At 40.0% G+C, this 23,855-nt stretch overlaps 1 protein-coding gene and 1 long non-coding RNA gene across 3 annotated transcripts; one reads left to right on the forward strand and one right to left on the reverse strand.

Annotated features, from left to right (window-relative positions):
* Positions 1–221: 221 nt before the first annotated feature.
* rasl10a (RAS-like, family 10, member A) lies at positions 222–11,706 on the reverse strand. Of its 2 annotated transcripts, XM_078554255.1 has the most exons (4): positions 11,453–11,706; positions 4,871–4,995; positions 668–752; positions 222–579 (listed from the first exon to the last, which is right to left on the reverse strand). In XM_078554255.1, exons 1-4 carry the CDS (start codon positions 11,678–11,680, stop codon positions 571–573), a joined length of 447 nt encoding a protein of 148 aa, XP_078410381.1. In that variant the 5' UTR covers positions 11,681–11,706; the 3' UTR covers positions 222–570. The 2 variants fall into 2 exon arrangements, with proteins under 2 accessions (XP_078410381.1, XP_078410380.1); XM_078554254.1 differs by having other exon boundaries at positions 222–752.
* On the forward strand, positions 5,615–9,171 carry LOC144687129 (uncharacterized). The gene is made up of 3 exons (XR_013578073.1): positions 5,615–5,854; positions 7,949–8,019; positions 9,054–9,171. It is a non-coding gene; the product is annotated as an uncharacterized LOC144687129 (long non-coding RNA).
* Positions 11,707–23,855: the final 12,149 nt, after the last annotated feature.

Consider the following 23,855-nt stretch of genomic DNA (forward strand, 5'->3'; position numbering starts at 1 on the left):
GTAAATTGGCAATCTTTGAAGAAAAATTATAGTCGAATGTGTAGATCCACCCAATACCTGTACTAAAATGGTTCTTATAATATTGGAAAAAAGGTTTTTTGGTTCTACAATGGCCAACAGGTCATTATTTTCCCATTTATTTAATGTAGTTAGAGTAAGCCACATTTTAGTTTTTCCCCCTTTAATTTGATGTTTAATAAAGAACTGAGGAAACTGTCAATTTTTGCTGATTTTAAAAAAAAAGTGATTTAAACAATTTGAAATACTGAAAAATGTTGATTTGTAGATGAAGTACAGTAAAACTTCACAGTAAATCCAGTTAGAGATGTGAGGCTGAATTCAAAGCTATCCTAGTTTTAAAAAAAAGATTTTATATTCCACAATTTTCCTATTCACAGTAAGGTCCAATAGTTCTTGGAAAGCTAAAAGAAAACCATGATCATTCAGTAGAACGAATGGCAATATTTAGTTTAACAAGTAATCACATCACATTGCACCTGTTTCTCTGCAGTGCCCCTTGGATGTTAATGGATGGATGCACATGTTTGCAGCCTCTACCCACAGTGCTGCTCAGGAGTTCTTGAAACAGAAGTAAAATATGCCAGTTATATTGTGCAGAGCACTCGATGTAACCACATTTCCACATCTCCTTCACCAGGACACTTACAGTCCTTCGTGGAGTGAAGCGCTGTTTTTGGAGGTCTCTCTTATTTCCAACAATGATAATTGGTACTTGCTTTGGATTGGTACCCCTGAAAAATAAATGGAAAGTAGCAAATATTATTGTTTAAGGGTTCTTAAAATGTACCGGGATATTTTTTTCTCTCCTAGCCTGAAGCTGTTGACTTGTACAGTCAGCATTTGCTAAGATTTAATGGCTACACTTGGATATGAAAAATGGTCATTTGGATGGTCTTCTGGGAACCAAAAGAAAAATCACTGCAGAGTCCTTACTTCTCTCAGAACACTAACACACTATTCAATAGGGGTTGCTGGATAGAAAACAGCTGATGAAACTAGACAGCTTTTCCCCTGTCCTACCTCATACCAACAGAGCAAAGGTCAACTAATGTATATGAATAGAGCACTGGTTCCTACTCTCACTGTTAATAAATTATATAGCACCTTTCAAATCCTCAATGTCCCAATATGTTTATAGCTAATGAATTACATTCAGAACACACACACTTCTATTTTATAAGCAAATTTAGCAGCCATATTGTCCACAGCAAGATCCCAAAAGTAGCTATTCATTTTTGATATAAAAACAAAATGCTGGAATTACTCCAGATCAGGCAGCATCTGTGGAGAGAGAAGCAGAGTTAACGTTTCAGGTTCTCTATCCCCACACTCTGCCTAACTTGCTAAATATTTCTAACATTTTGTGTTTTTATTTTCACACTCCAAATCTGAAGTATTTTGCTTTTAATTTATTTTTGATATTGTTCAAAGGATAAATGTTGACCAAAACACACCTCGGCCTGCTTTACAAAGGCTGTACTGTGGGATCTGTTCAATCATCTGAGCAGTCAGGTGGCACCCTAGTTTAAGGTTTGATCTGCAAGACGACATCTCTGACAATGAAGCACTCCCTCAGTATGACACTGATCTGTCTATTGAGATTGTTTTCCAATGTTGGAATGGAGCTTGAGCAGATGATTTTTCTGCTTTGGAAAATGCACTTTAACAAAGTGTACCCCAATTTGTAGGCTTCGAATCACCAATGGACACACACCCACATCAGATGCATCGCTTTCATCTCCATCTGCACCCTTCTGTCAATGTGGTCACACGATCAGCTGCCTGGGTTGCAGCAGAGAGGATGTTGCAGAGTTAGTAATGGGTGAATTCATTGGGAAAGGCACAAAAACTCACTTTGCTGCTGGGCAGGGTTGGTCTTGTGAAAAATTTTTAAATGTTCAGTATGACTGAATCATTGAGAGTGTAGAACCTGTAGTGTCCTCAATGATAAATGTTGTAGAATACATGAATAATAACCATTGAGGCAAGGTAACTGGCCCCTTTGGAATGAGTCAGTGGCCTCAGGCAAGAAGTGAAGAAAATTGTATGACAACCACCCCCCATCAAGAGAAACAACCTTTGGGAATTCTTGTATTTTCCAGTCGGCAGGATTAGTCCTGTCAGCACAAGTGATGCACATGAGGTTAGGAAGCCAACTGGCAACTCCTTTCACTGAATCCCTGATTTGTGATGCGAGATGGAGTGCTTTTTCTGAATAAGCCTGTTATCAAACAAAAACCACGCAAAGGTGCCCCTTTTTTGGAGGGCAAAACTAATAAGGAATGAAACCATAAACAATGGGAATCTTTTAAATTAAATAATATTGATACTTATTATAGTCTGCAGTTCCTTCAGTGCCCACCAATCATGGAATGCCTCAAGTGTACTGGTGGACACCACGTGCTCCTTCTGGGCCAACCAGGTGCAGATAAGATTGCAGAATAGAGGCAGGCTGGCAGAGCAACCATCCCCATGGGTCATCCCCAACCTGGACCTGTAAATGGTCACATTAGCCAGGCCCAAGAGCAGGCCACTGTTACAATATGTGATCTGTAGCCCACCATTCCCTTTCACTGTTACCCCAATGATGTAACTCAATGTTTTAGGGTGCAAGACTTCCGCTTGCATTCTTTCACACACTGCACTCATGATCTGATGATGGTATTATGTCACGACGCAAGAGTCAAGCAGATTGGTAAAGGGAGGAAGGAATAGCAGGCCGCTCTTGTAGCTCCTCCTGGTGGCCAGCTTCAGAACAGTATTGTCAAAGCCCTGGCAGCACCAGCACACGGAAACTGAACAAAGTCCCATCTTTAACATAGAGTTTGATCTTCAACAAGAGATAGCCATGATAAAAACAATAAACTTGCTAAAGCCATGGTGACTATACATTACCATATGTTGATTCTCCATATGTATATCTTTGGTGCTTAAGCAGAAATGCAAGAGAACGAGATTTGCTGACAATTAACACAAGAACACAAAGAGGAGCAGGAGTAGACCATACAGCCCATCGAGCCTGCTCTGCCATTCAATATGATCATGGCTGATCTTAGGCTTCAACTCTATTTTCCCACCCGCTCCCCATATCTCTGAGAAACCAAAAATCTGTCTATCCCAGCTTTAAAATGATGGCATATCCACAACCTCTGGGGTAGAGAATTCAAAAGATTCACAACCCTGTGAGTGAAGTAATTTCTTCTCATCTCAGTCCTAAATGATTGGCCCCTGTGCCCCCCTGTTTTAGACTCCCCAGCCAGCAGAAACAAAATCCCTCAGCATCTATCCTATCAAGCCCCCTCAGAAATTCGTAGGTTTCAATTAGATCACCTCTCATTCTTTAAATGCCAGAGAATATAAGCCAAATTTAATTAGCCTCTCATCATAGGACAATCCCCTCATCCCAGGGTCCAATCTAATGAACCTTCGCTGTACCACCTCTAATGCAAATATATCCTTTATTAAATGTGGAGACCAAAACAGTACACAGTATTCCAGATGTGGTCTCACCATAACCCTGTACAACTGTAGCAAAACTTCTTTTTTTGTGTGCTCCAATCCCCTTACAATAAAGGCTAACATGGCTGATCTTTGAAATTTGCCTTCTTAATTGCTTGCTGCACCTACACGTTAACTTTCTGCATTCCTTGGACAGGCACACCCAAGTCTCTTTGAACATCACCACTTACAAGTTTTACACCTTTCAAAAAATATTCTGCTTTTCCATTCTCATGACTAAAATGAATAACTTCACACTTCTCTACATTATATTCCTCTGCCATCTTGTTGCCCACTCGCTTAACCTGTCTATATCTCTTTGCAGCTTCTGTGTCCTCCCCACAGCTTTTCTTCCCACCTAGCTTGGTATCATCAGTTAACTTTGACACATTACTCTCTGCCTCTTTATCTAAGTCATTAATATAGATTACAAATAGCTGAGGCACCAGCATTGATCCTTGCAGCACTCCACTATTCACTGCCTGTCAACTTAAGAAAGCCCTGTTTATACCACTCTCTGCTTTCTATCCATTAAATAATCCTCTACCCATGAGAAAATATTATCCCAAACTCCATGAGCCCTTATCTTGCCAATTAAACTTTTGTGTGGCAGCTTACCAAATGCCTTTTAGAAAGCCAGGTATACTATATCTACTGGTTCTTCTTTATCTACCCTACTAGTTACATCCTCAAAAAGCTCTAATAAATTTGTCAAACAGGATTTCCCCTTAGTAAAGCTATGTTCACTTGTTCAATTCATACTATGCTTTTCTAAGTACATTGTTAAGACTTCCTTAATAATAGTTATTGAAAAGTAATTTGGGTCCTGCAGTGTTCACTTTTTCTGTTAGGTTTTCAAAATATTAATATTTATCAATCAATTGTTAGTAAGCATTTAGCTTGATTTTTCCATTAATTATTTTGATTACAGATAATTATTATAGATCTGCAATATTTAATTCTTACCAATGTTCATAGGTTTGACATTAAAGATCATAAAATCGCAAGAAATAGATGCAGGTGTAGGCCATTTGGCTCATTGAGCGGCTCCTCCCTTCAATAAGATCATGGCAGATCTGACTGTGGCCTTAACTCCACTTTCCTGTCTGCTTCCCATAACTCTTGACTTCCCTGTAGATCAAAAATCTGTTCTACTCAACCTTGAATATATTCAATGACCCAGCCTGCACCACTCTCAGCTCCCCTTTTCTTTTTGAGATCCAAAGGTGGACTGTCCTTTTGCAGTGCCATCGCTATGGACGATGGATGTCATGTTGCCAAAGAAAAAGGCTTACACTATAAAAGGGTATAAAACAGCCCAGGAAATAGCGAGGAAAAGCACAATTCTTACCTGACTTCTGCAATTTGCTGCCGAATCATTTTCACGTATTCAAAACTATCGAAGCAGCAGATGTCATACACAAGCACGTATGCGCTTGCATTTCTAACACCTCGGCACCGAGAATCCAACCATTCCTCCAAAACAAGAATGAGGAAAATGTGTCACCTTAACATGGACAGCTGCTATAACAAATTAACAGTTAGCATTTACTTTCTCAATTATCAGTGGTACAACATGAAATATTCAAAATCTATTGGTTAGAAGCTGATTTGTGCACAGGACAGACTCGACTTAATTTTATTGACGGCCATCCTCTATTTTGCCCTCTCTCATTTCTCCTTCTGGCTGCTTGCTTCAACGTGTACTTCCAACAGCTGAGAGCAAGCAGGTCATGGCCCATGACTTCTGAGGTTATTGTGACCCAGACACTGTAGTGTTGCTTCGCACTACTCAACTTCTTCAGATGTTCCACTCAGTGATCTAGCTGAAAATTAAATTAACTTTGTCAAAGCTGCAAAGATGTAATGGAAATACCTGGGCCCCATGAAACACAGGAACTAAGTTTGACTGAAGCCACACGTGTAAAAGTATTTCACCCTTATATGTCACAGTAAAGGAATAGAATCTGAACTTCAGTGCCTTAATTTAGGAAGTGCTTCCTTCTTCATTGGCAAGTGGTGACAAAACTGCTCAGAGACATTTGTCATATTTTTAATGATTTGTCTTTGCACAGGAGTAAGGGAAGATTCATTTCAAAGGGGGCAAGGTACTTCAGGATTCTCAAGTGAAAAAAGGGAGTCTGATAACACAGTTATGGAACCATTCACTGAGGGCATTCAGTATTGGAATATTGTAAGTGTCACTCCATTGTTTAAGAAGGGATAGAGGAAGAAACCAGATCATTGCAGATTAACATCCATTGTGGGAAAGTTACTGGAATCAGGGATTGAGTGACTGACATCAAGTATAGGAGTCAACATGGATTTGTGAAGGGTAAGTCATGTCTGTCTAAATAAAAAACGTAAAATGCTGGAAGTACTCAGCAGGTCTAGCAGCATCTATGGAGACAGGAACAGAGTCAACGTTTCAGATCAGTGACCTTTCATCAGAACTGGGAAAAGGTAGAAATATAATAGGTACTGAGCAAGTGAAGAGGTTAAGGGTGGGAAGAAGAACAAAATGCAAGGTCTGTGATTGAGTGGAGGGCAGGGAAAATTAAATGATAAAAAGTTTCATGGTGCATGGCAGTGGCAATCAGAGACACAAAGACAACTGGCAAGGGAATACAAATCTCATACCTATGCCTGATAAAATGCTTTTCTGTCCTATTCCCCTTATGATTTTCTCCTTTTATCCTTCCAATCATAAAGGTATTTTGGAATGGGCAGGTTGTCTTATGAGGAAAGGTTGGACAGGCTAGGCTTGTATCTGCTGGAGCTTAGAAGAGTAAGAGGCAACTTGATTGAAACATAAAAGATTCTGACGGGTCTTGACAGGTTGGATGTGGAGAATCTAGAACTAGGAGTCACTGTTTAAAAATAAGGGATTGCCCATTTAAACGGAGATGAGGTTAAAAAAAAAATTCTCTCAGAGGGTCATGAGTCTTTGTAACTTTCTTCCTGAAAAGGGGGTGGAAGCAGACTCTTGAGTATTTTTAAGGCAGAGGTGGATAGATTCTTGGTAAGCAAGGGGGTGATAGGTTATCGGAGGTAGGCAGGATGCAGATTTGAGGTTACTATCAGATCAACCATGATCTTATTATATGGCGGAGCAGGCTCAAGGGGCTGAATGGCCTACTCTTCGCTCGTATGTTCCTTAAACACTGCAGCAGCCCTCTAGTACCTTGTCTGCGTGTCCATTCTACATATGTGAACCTAGACTGGAATGTAGTCAAGTTAATCTATGGCTGAGTCCAATTCTATCCCCACTTTAAAGCCAGAAACACACTTTTGCAAAGCACTATTATACAGCAATCATGTGCAGGAGTACTGGCTGATTTTTTCCCCTCATTAGCTCAGGGGCATTGGGTGGTACACAGTTACTGGTTAGGACACAGTTAGAAGACTGTGTGTAGTTTGGGTTACTGCATGATAGAAAGCAGATTCAAGCAGTAGATAGTGTACTATGTAGGATTCATTAGAGTAATACTGAGTTGGGAAGCAATAGTTATGAGGAGAGATGCTGGTACTATTTTCACTGGAGCGGAGAAAGCTAAAAGGAGGTTGAATAGAGGGTTTTGAAATCATACAATGTTCCAATAGGATAAATATGGAAAGATTAGGGCTGAAATTGGTTTTGGGTGATGGTGCAAAATGGCCAATAGTGAACTGGCAGCTTGTTTTACTCTCACCAGGTTTTCTCCTTCATTGCCTTTGATTGCTACTTTGCTTTTGTCTGTTCAGCACGGCATACCCAAGACCAATTTCAGCTCTAGTCTTTCCACTAGTTGGGGAGTCAGTGACAAAGGGTTATTAATTTAAAATTATCAATAGTAGAATGAGAAGAGGCTCTAAGAGAAATTTGTTTAAGTAGAAGGATTTGCAGCATGGAATGCTTTGCCACTGGGAATAGTTGAGGCACAGACAATTGCATGTTTTAGGGAAAAGTGAGTAAGCATTTAAAACAGAAAGATTGGGATGATGTGGAGATAGGTAATAAATCTAGTTTTGGTTTGGTATAAGAAAGATTAAAAAACATATAAAATGAGCCAAATGTCCTCTTTATGTGCTGCAAACATCTATGATATGAAGAGGATTTACGAGCTGTTTGATTTATATTAATGTTTAGACGATGCAGAGTGTTTAGAATAACTGTCCCTGAATTTGTTATTACGTAATGTCTTCATCTTAACTGTCCCTCAACTCTCTGATAGCCTTGAATGTCAGGGGGCTGTAACTGGTTGAGACCATGTGGTTGCAGATTGATATTTGCTATGGAATGAAAGCTTCTATTTTTAAGGATAGAGCATAAGCTTGTAAAGATTTCATTAATTTTAATCTCTGGTTCTCAGTTAATAGCTATTGAGCAATGTGCTAACACTGAGAACGAAATTAATCAGCCAGATGATTTTCTTTTGACCTTACTCAGATTTTCTTTTAAGTCTTCATCAGCAATACTCCAGCTTTTCCATGATACCAGCTTGTTATGGGAATATCGGCGTAAGTATTCAGTTTCAAGTCCTTTGCAAAATTATCTCAGACATACTGCATAGGCCAATTAGCAGCATCAATCTCCTTGGAAACCTGTAAGGGCTAAGGGTTAGGTGTACAGCGGGTGGCATGAAATTGGTTTGATATTTGTGTAGAGATGGGAATTCAACGAAAGGCTCTTGAGGCATAAAGCTTATCATGGAGCTCCAGATTCAGGCATAGAATTAACTTAGCTTCAGTACAAAGGGATTCAAGCCACTCCTGTAATTATATCTATTAACTGAATTAATGGCGATAGTAAATGCAGCAATGTGTGGAGGAAGGACTATGAGAGGGTTCATCCACTCCTAAAATTGCTCCCTTTAAAACATGATTGGCCACACATATTGCACCTCATCAGAGCTGGCATTAGACCACCAGAAGGGAAAGTGTGAGAGGGGGACTCAAACAGAGCATATAGGACAGTGGGGAAGTGGAGACAAATAATAAGAGTGCAGAGAAAACTCCCAAACTTGTCTAATAGGAAAATGCTGCACATGCTGCAAAAACCATGTTGCCATCAATAGCACCTCTGTGATAATGAATATCTTAACATGAGAAGGTGGAGATGAAGAGCAGCATTATACTGCACAATTCATTGAACACAATAAAATGTCATTACTGTATAAACAGAATCAGCATATTACAACAGGACTGCTTAAAATGCATTAAATCTACCAAGGTTCAATCTGCTACTACCATGGCATTAAGTATTTTACTTTATCACAGATTTCAGGTTTTGAAGTTCAAAACGCAAAAACAATTCTTGAGCATCATGTGTACAGAAATTACTCTTTCTACAGTAAGCATGGGAGTTGGCTGTTGTTTAACTAGTTTTGCAACCGAACAGAAAAGGGTCATTCAGCATTCCAGTGTTTGTTGCAACAACAATGTTTGTATATGTAGCCTTTGGAATCCAGTACTGATCTTCCTATTGTAATGGAAATCTGAGGGGGGTCTTACACAAGAATGTTCTTCACTTAATGCTATTCTCTGTATACCAGACCCATGAGAAGCCAAGGAGAATAATGACCTACAAGTTACAACATAGTGTTATGAACAGCAAAACATTCATTTCAATCTAATATTCCACATGACCGAACAAGATATTGGAGGAAAGAGGTTGATTGAGTATTCCTTTTGTAAAACATGTTTGATTACTTGTATGCTTTTTCAATTTATTTCTTAATGTAAAATAATTTTTAAAAATTACAAATACACGTCCAAGGTTTTCAGATATTCCAATCTCAGAAGCAATACTCAATTGGGTGTTCTTTATCTTGCAATGCAAAATATAATACTCCTGCCACATTACACTGTTTACCATGAGATCTAATTTCCTTGTCACATTTTATTGTAGCTACAGTCCTGTTCCAGGAGTCAGAGACATATAGTTGAGAACTGGTGATAAGCTCTATCAGAAGGACAGCAACAATCTATCAGCACAGGCTTATTTACAGAAAGCAAAATAGTTACTAATAGAGAGCTGAGCACATTTAGGGCCTTGTGGGCACAACAGGCATCTAAACTTACAGCTGAGCTATTAAGCACAAACATTGCACAACACACAGTTGCGTCATCAAAGTTTTGAAGGTTTTAGCTGGTTAAGCAGCTCACTAGCTGCTTGACAAGCAGTTTAACCTGATTGTTGATGCATCCCAATTGTCTAAACTTTCAGCTAAATCAATTTTGGCATTGTTCAAACACCTTCCTGCAAGTTCATTATCAATACATCTGTGGTGGAGGGACCAGGGGTATACCGACAATACTCAATTTTTGATTTTTGGAAGCAAGAGTATGCCCACTTTTTGACAGGAATGCATAGGATTGCATAGCATGTTACGGTGCAGAAACAGGGCAGTTGGCCCATTTTTAAAAAAAATTATTTGTTCATGGGATTGTGGGTGTCACTGGCCAGGCCAGCATTTGTTGCCCAATCCCTCATTGACCATGAGAAGGTGGTGGTGAGCTGCCTTCTTGAACTTCTGCAGTCCATGTGGTGTAGGTACACCCATAGTGCTGTTAGTGAGGGAGTTCCAGGATTTTAACCCAGTGACAGTGAAGGATATAGTTGTGAAGGAACAGTATATATAGTTCGAAGTCAGGATAGTGTGTGACTTAGAGGGGAACTAACAGATGGTGGTATTCTCAAGCATCTGCTGCCCTTATCCTTATAAGTGGTAAAGGTATGTGCCAGTGTTTATGCTCCTCCTAACCCTCTTTAGTTAACCCTATCAGCATAACCTTCTACTCCTTTCTTCCTCATGTGTTTATCTAGCTTCCCCTTGAATGCACCAATGCTAATTGCCTGCTTGTGGTAGTGAGTTTCAATTTCTAACCACACTCCGGGTGAAGAAATTTCTCCTGAATTCCCAATTGGAATTCCCTATTCCTAGTGGCAATCTCATATTTATTGTCCCTACTTTTAGTCTTCTCCACAAGTTGAAGCATCTTCTCTACATCTACCCAATTAAACCCTTTCTTAATCTTCTAGACCTCTTTCAGATGATCTTTCAACCTTCTTTTTAGAGAGATGAACCACAGCTCGTTCAGCAAAGGCTTTATTGTAAATGCCCATTTTTCATTCTATAGAGGCTAAAGTATGAATGATAATTCAACATTTCAGTTATCCCTTGTCCTGACTAGCATATTTTTCACAGACCTACACAGATGTTTAATCGTCACATCCCTTTCCTCCATTATATATATATATACCCTGTAAAACCCCCACTCTCACAGTCTACATTACATATTGTATGTTAACTTTTTCTGTTGTAAAATACAATATCAAATAATGTCAACTCCACGAATTAAGAATGGAGCTGATAATAAATAAATCTCTCGGTGCTACAAGGTAAATCCACCATCAGTGGGCCCCACTTCTAAAATTTCCACATCACCACTGCCTGAGAGGGAGACAAATTCTTACACTTTTTGGGGATAAAAGTTCCCACCCACTGCCGAGCGGAAAGTTGCAAATTACGCACTTCTACACCTGAAGTATAACTCCATTCTTTACCCAATTTTCTCCGACGTTAATCCCAGGGAAGCGATGACTGACCAACCTCCCCGCCCGGGTTTGCAGATCATCTCACCCGCATTGAACGCATTTCACCCGTGAGTTTCGCCTCGCCGTTTGAATTCATATTAAAAGATGGGAATTGTTAAATCGCTTTCACAAAGCCGTGGACATTCAGGGAGGGGTATTTTTTTTTTGTACTTTTAACCCCTACCCTGTAATGTATACCTTTCACTTTCAGAAGGGTTAAAAACAAAACCATTTGTGATCTGGTCAAGTACCCCAAAAAAAAAAATTCTAGAAAGTGACACAGTGGGAGTGAGAAGTTTGACAGAAAGACAAGTGGGATACGCCAGGAGCAGGAACAAGCTCCATTTCCCCTACCTGAGCACTGGTTGATGGAAATGTTGGAATCTGCGGCACATCCATGATCTTCAAGTCGTACAGGTTACCGTTCAGAATCACTGAAGGTCTGTGAACGTACCTTGCTCTGGTCGGGGTGTACACGTGGCTGAAGTCATTGTAAAGAAACTGGCGGATTATGGCCGTTTTCCCCACTCCGGGAGATCCGAGCACGGCGATTGTAAAGGTGCCCACCATTGTCCCACACATAGCTCGACAGGCTGGAGGAAATCAAACCTCAGGCTGGGGGGGGGGAGATCAAACCTCAGGCTGGGGGGGGAGATCAAACCTCAGGCTGGGGGGGGGGAGATCAAACCTCAGGCTGGGGGGGGAGATCAAACCTCAGGCTGGGGGGGGGAGATCAAACCTCAGGCTGGGGGGGGAGATCAAACCTCAGGCTGGGGGGGGGAGATCAAACCTCAGGCTGGGGGGGGAGATCAAACCTCAGGCTGGGGGGGGGAGATCAAACCTCAGGCTGGGGGGGGGAGATCAAACCTCAGGCTGGGGGGGGAGATCAAACCTCAGGCTGGGGGGGGAGATCAAACCTCAGGCTGGGGGGGGAGATCAAACCTCAGACTGAGGGGGGAGATCAAACCTCAGGCTGGGGGGGGAGATCAAACCTCAGACTGAGGGGGAGATCAAACCTCAGACTGAGGGGGGAGATCAAACCTCAGGCTGGGGGGGAGATCAAACCTCAGGCTGGGGGGGAGATCAAACCTCAGGCTGGGGGGGGAGATCAAACCTCAGACTGAGGGGGGAGATCAAACCTCAGGCTGGGGGGGATAGCAACCGCCCCTCCCTCCACGATTCCCGGACCTCACTACTCTCCTCGCCCCCCTTTCCCCCCGGAGCCTCTCTTCACACGGTCCAAATCTCCTCAGCCTCCCGGTGGTCTGCCTTGTGCACAGAGAGAGAGAGAGAGACCCATGAAGTTGTCTCTCTGTTTAACTCTCTGTTTAACGTGACAGAAACTGGGTTCTGCTTCTAATTAATCAGATCACGCTGCACCCCCTCCTCCTCCTCCTCCTCAAACTGACTCAGTGGACCTCCCCTCAAATTGCTGTTTTGTGGAGGGAAGAGTCGCGTTGGGTTCCCGCCGCCCTCATCGGGACTCCATTCTCGGTTTGCGCTCTTCAGGGACACTCAGAATCAACGCTCTAAAACCTGACGTGAAATCAGTTCCAACTAAACAACGGAACTTTACACCAGACATCACCACAAAAGCTAAATAAAACTAATGTATAAATAATTTTAGAATTGATAACAGTTTGGGTTTTGCCCATTTAGTAACAAGCTGTACCGCTGCCTATTCCAATGGCTATTTGGCCCAAGTGTAACTGGAGTCCGAGCAGCAGATTCAATATTTAACTGGCACATTAACTGTGTTTCTCCTGGTTACCCAAACTTGGAGTAAACTCTCCTGAAACGGGAGCTGGAATGCCCTGAGATTTTCCAAGATCGTGTGTGTTAAGTGTTAGTTCAGGTCTGAGCTGAGTGGAGCCCTCACCGAGTTTAAACCGTAGTTCCTCAGCCTGACCTGACTTAAAAGTGGACGGGGAGCAGAGCTATCCATTTTTTTCAGATTCACTCTCACTTTTAAAGTTACTTGCGACTGGGATTCGGTACAACTTTTACAGTGAAGTAAAATCCAAGCATTGAATCCTCACAGTGGAACAATGTCACCAATCAAGAATCAATCTGACTCGTATTATGTATTTGGAAAGGAAAGAAAATGCGGGGACGTGGGGAAAGAACAGCGTGTGGGACTTGTCGGATAACTCTTTCAAAGAGCCAACACGGGCACGATGGGCCGAATGGTCTCCTGCGCTGTAACACCCTATGATTGTATGTTTCTCCTATTCGTTGCACGTGCTAATGAGGGGACGGAAGGTCGAAGTCATACAAGGCCTACATGAAATGCAGTGTTATCCTCCGCTTTTTCAATTTATTACTGACGTTTTCACTGCCCTTTACCTCATTATCAGGCATTCATTATAACCTATTCCTTGGCTTAGGCTGTTAACTTGTAATTGGATTTTGCAAAAAAAAATCATGAATAAGGCAATTGTATTTCACTTTGCCTGAAGCAACGGTGTCTTTTGTGACTTGCTGCACATATTAGACTTGGATGATGAAAGTAGGTAAATCATTAACAGCACTGAATTATCATGCTTGGCTTTTATTTACTGTTAAAGCTAAGATTCAATCAATTTGCTAATAGATGCATTAATAATAATTTATTTCATTCTCTTCATTTCATTAAGTTCACCATTCTATTGGGCGTTCATAACATACATTTAAAGTATCCTCTGCTGTGCTCAAATCTTATACAAAGATAAGGCAACTACTAATGTGAAGATCTTGCAAAACAACACTAAAATTATGAATTAGTCTTCTCTATACAGGAAGTAGAAAGTTGTCAGCAAATGGATCATACCTTGATGTCATCAGCACCATTCATTGTCTTTTTTAACTTGTTTTCCTCTTTTTGGATAGGCTCTGACAGCTTATGAATCCCTATATTATTTGAATTTTATTTATTGTACATTATTTTGAACCAGCTTACTTCAGTGTAGTGTGTAACTCTTATCAAGACATTATTTTTGTTTATTCGGGTTAAGAATAATTTGTTTTCTGGTGAGATTTTCTTAAGTATCACAAACAACAAGGATTGAATTCTACTCACATAAACAGTCACAGGGAAATATATGTTTTCACAAGAAATCTGCAAGTCAATTGCTATTGAATATCTTTGTTTATTGTATATATACAGAAACCATTTTTGAGTTATCAGCCAAAGGATGTTCTATAAGCATGTATGAATAGCATCTTTATTTGCTTCTCTTCCTCCTGTATTGGGTAAAATGTCCCTTTACAATTACAATTGCTGAGAATTCTATATCACAAGTTCTAAGATGTAATTTAAATATAAATTTAATCATAAGCACTGTATTACAGAATAATCTATCGCCTTCTCCCCTCCTCCAATATACGACCAGGTAACCTGTTCTAGTAATATTCGTTGAAGGATAAATATTGGTCATGACTAGAGGAGAACTGTCCTACTCTTCTACAGAGGGTAACGTGCTGGCATGTATCTTCATGGGTGCTGGAAGACCTATTGCCGTCTAAGTGACTGTTCTTCACTTGTAAGCACTGAAAGGCTGAACCCAACCTTGCCTTCTTCTGTTGTATGTGCACTCACAATTTGAAGCAGAGGGTCATAGGTCCAGAATAGACCTTTGGTGCTTGAGTAATTTGAGCCGAGTTGTAAATTCTCAAGATCAGCTAATCCAGCTGTAACCAGGTACCAAACCTGGGGCATTCCACATCTGTACTGCACAATGTGTTCCATTTATCCACTCGGTCATAATCAACAAATTTGCATTTATGTAGCACCTTGCTTGATCCCAGAGCATCTCAAAGTGCCTCATAGCTTACAAACTGCTTTTGAAGTGTACTCACTGTTGTAAAGCAGGAAATGTGGCTGCTAATTTGCACATGCAACGCCACACAAAAAGCAATGAGATAAATGACCAGGTAATTCTACTTTAATCAAAAACAGAAAATGCTGGAAAAACTCAGCAGGTCCCGCAGCATCTGTGGAGACAGAAACAGAGTTAACGTTTTGAGTCCGTATGACCCTTCTTCAGAGCGTACGGACTCGAAATGTTAACTCTGTTTCTCTCTCCACAGATGCTGCGAGACCTGCTGAGTTTCTCCAGCATTTTCTGTTTTTGTTTCAGATTTCCAGCGTCCGTAGTATTTTGCTTTAATCTATTTTAATATTAGTTAAAGGATAAATGTTTGCCATGACTCCAGGAGAACTGTCCTACTTCTCTTTGAATAATGCCACAAAATCATTTTCATCCACCTGAAAGGGCAGATGGAACTTTAGTTTAATGTCTCATTGAAATGATGGCACTGTTGACAGTGTGACACATCCTCAGTACTACACTGAACCATGGGGCTTGAACCCAAGACTTTCTGACTCAGAGGTGAAAGCAGCTTGACTGAAATGAGGCTGACAAAATATCCAATCTTCCCCAGTCTTTCATCATTCCTCAGATCTTCGGCACTGAGCCATCATCAAAAATTTGAAAAACATGAAACATTTGAATTTATGTAACACTGGACAGCCTCACAGCCTAAGAAAGTACTTTTTGACTTATAGTCACTGTTGTTATATAGGCAAAATCAATGGTCACTGCTGTTATATAGGCAAAATCAGTAGTCAATGTGCAAACAGCAATGTCCCACAAATGACAATGAGATAAAGGGTTAGACAATCTTTATTGGTGGTGTTTGTTGTAGGATAAACCTTGGCCAGTACACCAGGAGAACTCATCTGCTCTTCTTTGAATAGTGTTGCGAAACCTTTTACACTCTCTTGAGAGAGCAGATATGGCTTTAATTTAACATCTCATCCAACAGCACTTCTGAGAATGCGGCCCTCCCTCAGTACTGCACTGAAGTGTCAGTTTAGAATATGTACTGCCATGATTTGAGTGGAGTGTGGACATATGTCTTTCTGAATCAGAAGCATGAATGTTGCCACTGAGCCAAAACTGAAACTTGTGGTCCTTTACAGTGCTTTAATGTCTTCCTCTTGTTTCTCAGTGACAAGATTTGGACATGGTAATCAACTTTACTGTACAGCTTGATCACAACTTTCTCTAATTTGTGTTCTACTGCTTTGGTCATGTAACTCCACATTTAATTGGCTTCATGTTCTCCATTGTTTGGACATGTTGAGTATTGAGGCTAGTAGGTCACATGAACGGCCCTAATTTACTGCAGCTGCATATTTTCTTCTGTCCTTGCCTGAAAGCACTAAGCAATATTAAAATGCAGTTCTACAAGCACCAACCACTCACCAATACTTTTGCTGAAATACCCTTTCTTCGTGTGGGAGTCTAATGTGTCAGCAGATTATTCGACCATAATATGCAAATTGTACATGTTCAACAAGAATATAATAAAGCCTTTCTTAAATTTAAAAAGATGTTTTCATCAACGTTTTTTGTATCTCTCCCATACTTTTCCTCAAGTCGTTGACAATAACCTTGTGTACAGATTTATGGAAATTGGGTTCCCTCCAGTATCTTACCCAAAGTTTTTTCTTCATGCGTGAGCCGTGACAACAAGAATCAGTAGACATTCAAACAAAACCTGATTTATCCTCAATTTCCACAAGTACATTTACAGCAGGGGTCAATGGACAGGAATGAGAAAAGAAAATCCTATTGGATTTCCCCTTCCTTAATTCAAGGGCCTTGAGGCCCTCCTGGTGCCCTAGGTAATTCAACACAAACCAACGGCTGAGCCTGGGACCTCCTTGGTCTGTTCAGCTCACTGGTTTAATCAGCTAAACCATTAGCGATTTTTACATAGTCTTTATATCTAGAATAAAAACCATAATATAATGATAAACCATTCAAGACTGTAAGGATCCCAACTGAAATTATTTTGAATAATATCTCTATATCTATTTCCAATAAGTAAATCCAATAAAGTCAGGAGAACTGTTTTTATCCAAAGAGTGGTTAGAATGTTGAACTTGTTACCACATGGAGTAGTTGAGGCAAATAGCATAGATGACTTTATGGGGAAGCTGCCTAAATGCAAACGAAGAAAGGAAGGATACGCAGATAATGTTAAATGAAGTAAGATGGTATGATGCTCACGTGGAGCATAAACTCCAGCACAGACCATCTGAAGTCTCTGGAGTTGGTTGTAAACATAGGACTTTCTGACTCAGAGGCACCACTGAGCTAAAACTGACATTTGTTGCTCCTCTTTGCATTGCCTTCAGCGCTTCAATGTCTTATCTGTATTCATAAATGAGCAATTATGGAGGTCTTGTGGCACAGTAGGTAGTGTCCCTCTGAGCCCGAAGCTCTGGGTTCAAGTCCCACCCCAGGACTGGCTAAGGAAGGTTCGTTCATAATGCAGCCAAATAGGCTGAGTTTCCAACATACACCAATGGCAGGTGGTAAGACTGGGAGCAATTCCTGGTCAGCCATGTGATGAAAAGAAAATTGGAGCCTTTACTTTCCCATAGCTCCAGACTAAAACCTGCATGTAAAAGTGCATGTTGCCATTGCAACTTTGTGTGGATGGCTGCTGTGGATCAAACTGGTGCCAACAGTAGAGGGTTTCGGCTGGGGTGGATTTGGGACCTGCCTCCTTGCCCTACGCGTGGTGGGCCTGTGGGTTGGACCTTCAGAGAACTGGAAAAAACTTGCAATGAAGCTTTAAACAGTTGTGGATATCATGTGGACCTTCAGATTATACTGGCATCTTTGGAAACTAGATGATTCATTGGGCTATTTTTTGTTAGTTAAAATGGAATCCAACTGTGGAATGAACTTTTCCTCTGCTTGTATCCTGAAAAGTTCCAAATTGGGGTAGTCTCAGCTTGGTTACTAGTGGCATTTATCCACAGCCCCGCAGAGTGATTGTCTCATCATTAATTGGTAATCTCCCTTAGTGAACCCAGAATAGTTGTTGCACAAATAAAAATGGGTGTAATATGAACTGCTCTTCTGAGGTTGGGAGCCAAGACGCATTTTGGATCTCAGTGCAGAGTGCACAATTCTGCATTTGGTCTTTACTGTATTGACCCTAGATGTGATTCCATTCACAGCATTGTTATCCTTTAGTTTGATGAGTGATAAGGCTTACCCAGGAAGTACAAACTTATGTTTACAATCTTTATCATGCTATTTAAATGTACTTTATACTTATAAGGAACGGTTAAGGAAACTAATATTCATGTTCTTATCATTATGCACAATGGGTTCAACAAGACTGAAAATATTATTTGACGAAGAGGAACTATTAGTCAGTTGTGGCTTTTGGCTTAAACTAATCCCTGATGAGCACTTTAGCATTACAAGCTTTTTTCCAGCTGTTTAAGTGCTGTTTTATTTTGCAGCTGCAGTTGAGGTTTGCAGACCCTGGATTTTTTGTATGTTACTTGTGGAAACTCTTTCGAGTTACCAACAGTCACAGATTGCAACTTCTTTCGAGTACAATCACAGTTCTTGGTTTTCCAGGAGTGGGACATGAACCCACAACCCTCTGATTCAAAGGCGAGGGTGCTATGAACTGAGCCACAGCTGACACCTCCCATGTTACTTGTGGAAGATTGGCAGCACGAGCCATGAATTAATCATGAGCAATTACTTAGTGAATTAGAATACAATTCACAAATGGTTTCTTTTTCATAATCCAATGCTATTCTATTTGGTCACTGAGCTCTGTTTAAAAAGTAAGTTCCAGCAATAGCATACCCATAACTCATTGTAAACCACTACTGAATCAGACTTGTTCACTCTTTGACACAGCATGTATTCATTGTAGTCTTGTTTTTTTTTCTTTTTTTATTATTGCTCAGTTAGCTTATGTAATGAAGTGTGGCTTTATTGTTCAAATAAGAACATTGTTGAAGTAAAACCTTTCTTAACCTAGGTGGATAAGATTTTAATGGTTTAGTCAAAATAGATTGTGTTATTTTATAAGGGTTTTCCACTGATTTTCCTCTGAGGATCTACCATTGAATTTATTCAATGAAAGGTTATTGACCTGAAATGCTAACTCTGTTTTTCTTCCACCAACACTGCCAGACCTGCTGAATAATTCTAACATCTTCTGTTTTTATTTCAGATTAGATATTTCTGGCATCTACAGTATTTTGCTTTTGAACTTATTCTTGTCTGATAAGGATAAAACCTTCTCCTCAGGATGACTAAGGAAGATTAACTAAGACACTGCCCACACACCTCTGAAGTACAAGAGTAACCAGATCTCTGTGCTGCACACACTCAGGGTCTTCCAGTTCATAATCATCCAGCATCTGTGCTGGGGCAGATAATTGGTGAAGATGGCTGGAAAGGATCACAGTAGGAGGCTTGGAGCAGATGTGCTGGCTCTATAAAACAGTAACATGTACATTTTTGTCCTTTTTTTCCCCCTTTGTCCAATCTGTATTGCAATATTGCAACCAGAAATTCAAAAATGTAAGTTTGTTCAGTGACAGAGTAATGTTTGTCCTGAATAACCTTTGCTGTCACACAACATTAAAATAAATATAATAGATGAAATAAGTTCCTGTTCTCTCCACCAGTTGTAGCTGATTGCCATTAAGCAGCACAAGGCTGTTCGTAGTTCAACACTTAATTGACATTAAGCTTGTAATCTTACTCAGGATGGTTGCCCTAAGTAGTAATATTAAGCCCAAAAGTGGAAATATGACCCATTTTTCATTACTGACATCACTCACCTTAATCATCTTACAATTCACGCCATCTCTCAATGTTTTTCATTATACCCCAGTAATATTGCAATTCAAGGAGTTAGAGTTAACATTCTCCAGATTTTCATTAATTTAAAATATCAATAGGATACGTTTTATTAAATACTGGGTCTAGATTTGTTAAGGGAAAAAGAAATGCTGAAGTATATGGATTAATTTGAAATAGTCTTTACTACTGAAAAACATTACATTCTAACTTTACAAATACCAGGTACAATTATTAGGTTAATTAAGAGTAACATTATGCTATTTTGGCCTGATTTATACAATCAGTTTAAACAAATTATAAAATGTACTTTTAGTTTTCATTCAAATACCCCATAGTTGGCTGTTACAAAGGCAAAGTACCAAGTCACAAATTTTGCAACTGGCTTTTAAAATACAGTTGTTTATCTTTATCTTACTTTAAGGAATTGGAATCCAATTAGTCCCCACCTAGGTATATGAAAGGTTACCATCATATTTCATCAGAAATATTATGTTGGCAGTTCCACACAACATACTTTCCTTTATGAAAAATAACCTTGTTTTGACCTTAAAGTCAATCATATGTATTTCAATATAATGATTTATCAGATTAAGTGGAAGAGTGCATTTAATCTCTTATACTGGCCAGCACACACTGACTACATTTGCACAAGAATACAAAGTAACTCAAGTTAAATTAATGAAGCCATTATATCAGTGCCCAGTTACTGTTCCACTATAGCTTAATGGATCGTTTAAAATATTGAAGGGGTTACACGACAGAAAATTTGATTACAGCACATTCAAAGCAAACATTCTTAAATTCAATAGACAGTGCAGAAACAGATACCCAGTTGTTCAGTTTCATATATCATCCAGCAGTTTGTTAAATTAAGTTATTCTAAGATGATGACTAATGTGCAAGTTTTGAAAAGGGAGAAACTTTAAAAGAAGTCCTTCATTAGAAAAATATTTTTCTTACAATAAATGTAACAATGTATCAACATTTAGTCAGAAGAATCCATATTTACTTATTGATCCAATGAATGGGTTGGTGTAGGATTGGTATCACAATAATTAATAGCCACAATAATTAATTAGTAGCAGGTTAGAATTGCAAATTATGGGTTAGTCTTACTACATGTGATAGTTGCATGCCTACATATTCTACACTTTTCACTATAGTGTTCATAAAAAGCATTAAATAACTTATTCTTCAATTATAGTAGATTTGCAATTAATGTAACCAAGGAATGCAAGTTGGTTAAAATATATTTTAATCATTTCAAACAACACATGCGAACAACATATAACATTTTCTAATTCAGCAGTAAAAGGTCAATAAAGAAAAATGCCTAATATTGTGAATCTATTTGAATATTGGTTTCCTAATAGCATTCTAACTATTATTTACAGCACAAATGCTGATCAAGCATTTATAATACCCATTACCAGATAATTGCAAGGGGAAAGTGACAAGAGGAAGCTCAGTTGGGTATTCTATTAAGAGCTTTGCAAGGTTTGATCATTTAATTATCTAATAACCTTTTAATACTTCAATAAAAAAGTTTATAACCTTTAACATTTCTAATCTTTAAAACAAAGTTTTTAGGTTTTTCATAAGCCACAAATGTTTCCTAAAAGGCATTTAGCTTTTTTTTTAAATGGTGATTAATACTGTTGCACAATTTTTTTTCCAAATGGCTCAATTGACAAAAGCTTACCCTTGTATGAAATTGGGCCTTACAGATCATTAAGGTTCCAGGTTTGTGGCGAATTGTCAGATCTTAACCACAGCAGCAGTAGAGATGTTATAACTGTATTATAGTTGGTGTCAGCAGCTTTGGGCTGGGAGAATTATCCCCTTAGGAAAGTTCCTGAATGTGTGCAGATATCAAGCACAGGCACGACTGGGTTTCACTGTAATGTCTTTTCTCTCCTGATGAAGACATGTGAACATGTCTGATTTAGATTCACATAAAGCATGGTCACATGGTTGAGGTCCCAACACCCGAGCGAAATACACTTGAAAACCACTTTCAGAGGTGAGAGGACATTGGAAAAAGAAAACAAAAGCATCAGACTTAAACATATTACTGTTGTAATGTGTCAGCCTCAATTATGTTCTCAGTTCTCTGGAGTGGGATTAGAACCCACAATCTTGTGGCTTAGAGGCAACTATTCTACCATTGAACCAAGGCTGATACTCACTTTCAAAAGCTTAAAATCTTATTAGCTACCATCTTTAATTTTTATTCCTTACTCAGTCCAATCCTTGGACTGTGAAATGCCATAGGACATTTTGCTGAATTAGGGTACTGTATAAAAATAACAGCACTGTACTTTAATAGTTATTGTCTGATCTGGATTTTAAGTGGGTCCTTAATCTACTATACTGGGGAGGCGATGGCGTAGTATATTAACGCAGGACTGGTAGTCTAGAGACCCAGGGTACTGCTCTGGGGACTGGGGTTTGAATCCCACCACGGCAGATGGTGGAATCTGAATTCAATAAAATTCTGGAATTAAAAGTCAAATGATGACTATGATTGATTCGATTGTTGTAAAAACCCATCTAGTTCACTAATGTCCTTTAGGGAAGGAAATATGTTGTCTTTACCTGATCTGGCCTACATGTGACTCCAGACCCAGAGCAATGTGGTAGACTCTGAAATGGCCTAGCAAACCACTCAGTTGTATCAAACCTCTACAAAGTCACAAAGGAGGATTGAAACCAGATGGACCACCTGGCATTGACCTAGGCACTGGAAATGACAATGGCAATCTCAGCCCTGTCGACCATGCAAAGTCCTCCTTACTAACATCTGAGGGCTAGTGCCAAAATTGAGAGCTGTCTCACAGACTAATCAAGCAACAGCCTGACACAGTCATCCTCATGGAATCATTGCTTACAGACAATGTCCCAGACACCACCATCACCATCTCTGGGTATGTCCTGTTCCACCGGCAGGACAGACCCAGCAGAGGTGGCAGCACAGTGGTATACAGTTGGCAGCGAGTTGCCCTGGGAGTCCTCAACATCGACTCTGGACCCCATGAAGCCTCGTGGCATCAGGTCAGACATGGGCAAGGAAACCTCCTGCTGATTACTACATACCGTCCTTCCTCAGCTGATGAATCAGTGCTCCTCCATGTTGAACATCACTTGGAGGAATCACTGAGGGTGGCAAGAGTGCAGAATGTACACTGGGTGGGGGACTTCAATGTTCATCACCAAGAGTGGCTCGGTAGCACCAGTACTGATCGAGCTGGCCGAGTCCTAAAGGACATAGCTGCTAGACTGGATCTGTGGCAGATGGTGAGGGAACCCACAAGAAGGAAAAGCATACTTGACATCCTCACCAACCTGCCTGCTGCAGATGCATCTGTCCATGACAGTATCGGTAGGAGTGACCACCACACGGTGTGGAGACGAAATCCTGCCTTCACATTGAGGATACCCTCCATCGTGTTGTGTGGCACTACCACCGTGCTAAATGGGATAGATTTAAAACAGATCTAGTAACTCAAGACTGGGCATCCATGAGACGCTGTGGGCCATCAGCAGCAGCAGAATTATACTCAAACACAATCTGTAACCACATGTCCCGGCATATCCCTACTCTACCTTTACCATCAAGCCAAGGGATCAATCCTGATCAATGAAGAATACAGGAGGGCATGTCAGGAGCCAAGAGCAGCACCTAAAAATGAGGTGTCAACAGATATTGGTGCATGTGTAGATGAGGAATATAGTTGTAATGATACACAAAACTGTCCATGAGTTGCCACTTCTGATCTAGAATTTCCAACATTTGTTAAACTTTGTTCCCTCACTCAAAATGGTAGAACAGTGTGAGTGCTTTGCCACAAACATTTATTGTGTAGAGACTGTCATAAGTAAATTGAATAAGTAGTTCAAAAGGAAGAATAAAAAAAGATGCAGAGAAACAGCAAGGAAATTAGAATAGATATCTCTGGCTGAAGAGTTAGCTGAATGGCCTATGCCATTAATTTGATGCTTTTGTGGCATACTCATCAAGAGATCAGAGATGAATGGGAGGAAGCAACAAGATGCATGAACTAGCTTGAATGAGT

Source organism: Cetorhinus maximus, chromosome 12, assembly GCF_964194155.1.
Source record: "Cetorhinus maximus chromosome 12, sCetMax3.hap1.1, whole genome shotgun sequence".
Lineage (NCBI taxonomy): Eukaryota > Metazoa > Chordata > Chondrichthyes > Lamniformes > Cetorhinidae > Cetorhinus > Cetorhinus maximus.

Bases quoted from the DNA above. Each gene is read 5' to 3' on its own strand.
- rasl10a (XM_078554254.1), bottom strand. From the start codon at position 11,680: ATGTGTGGGACAATGGTGGGCACCTTTACAATCGCCGTGCTCGGATCT. The intron at 4,996-11,452 runs GTAGGGGAAATG...CTTGTTTTGGAG, and splicing joins TTCCATCAACCAGTGCTCAG to GAATGGTTGGATTCTCGGTG. The intron at 753-4,870 runs GTAAGAATTGTG...TTTATTTTTCAG, and splicing joins CAGCAAATTGCAGAAGTCAG to GGGTACCAATCCAAAGCAAG.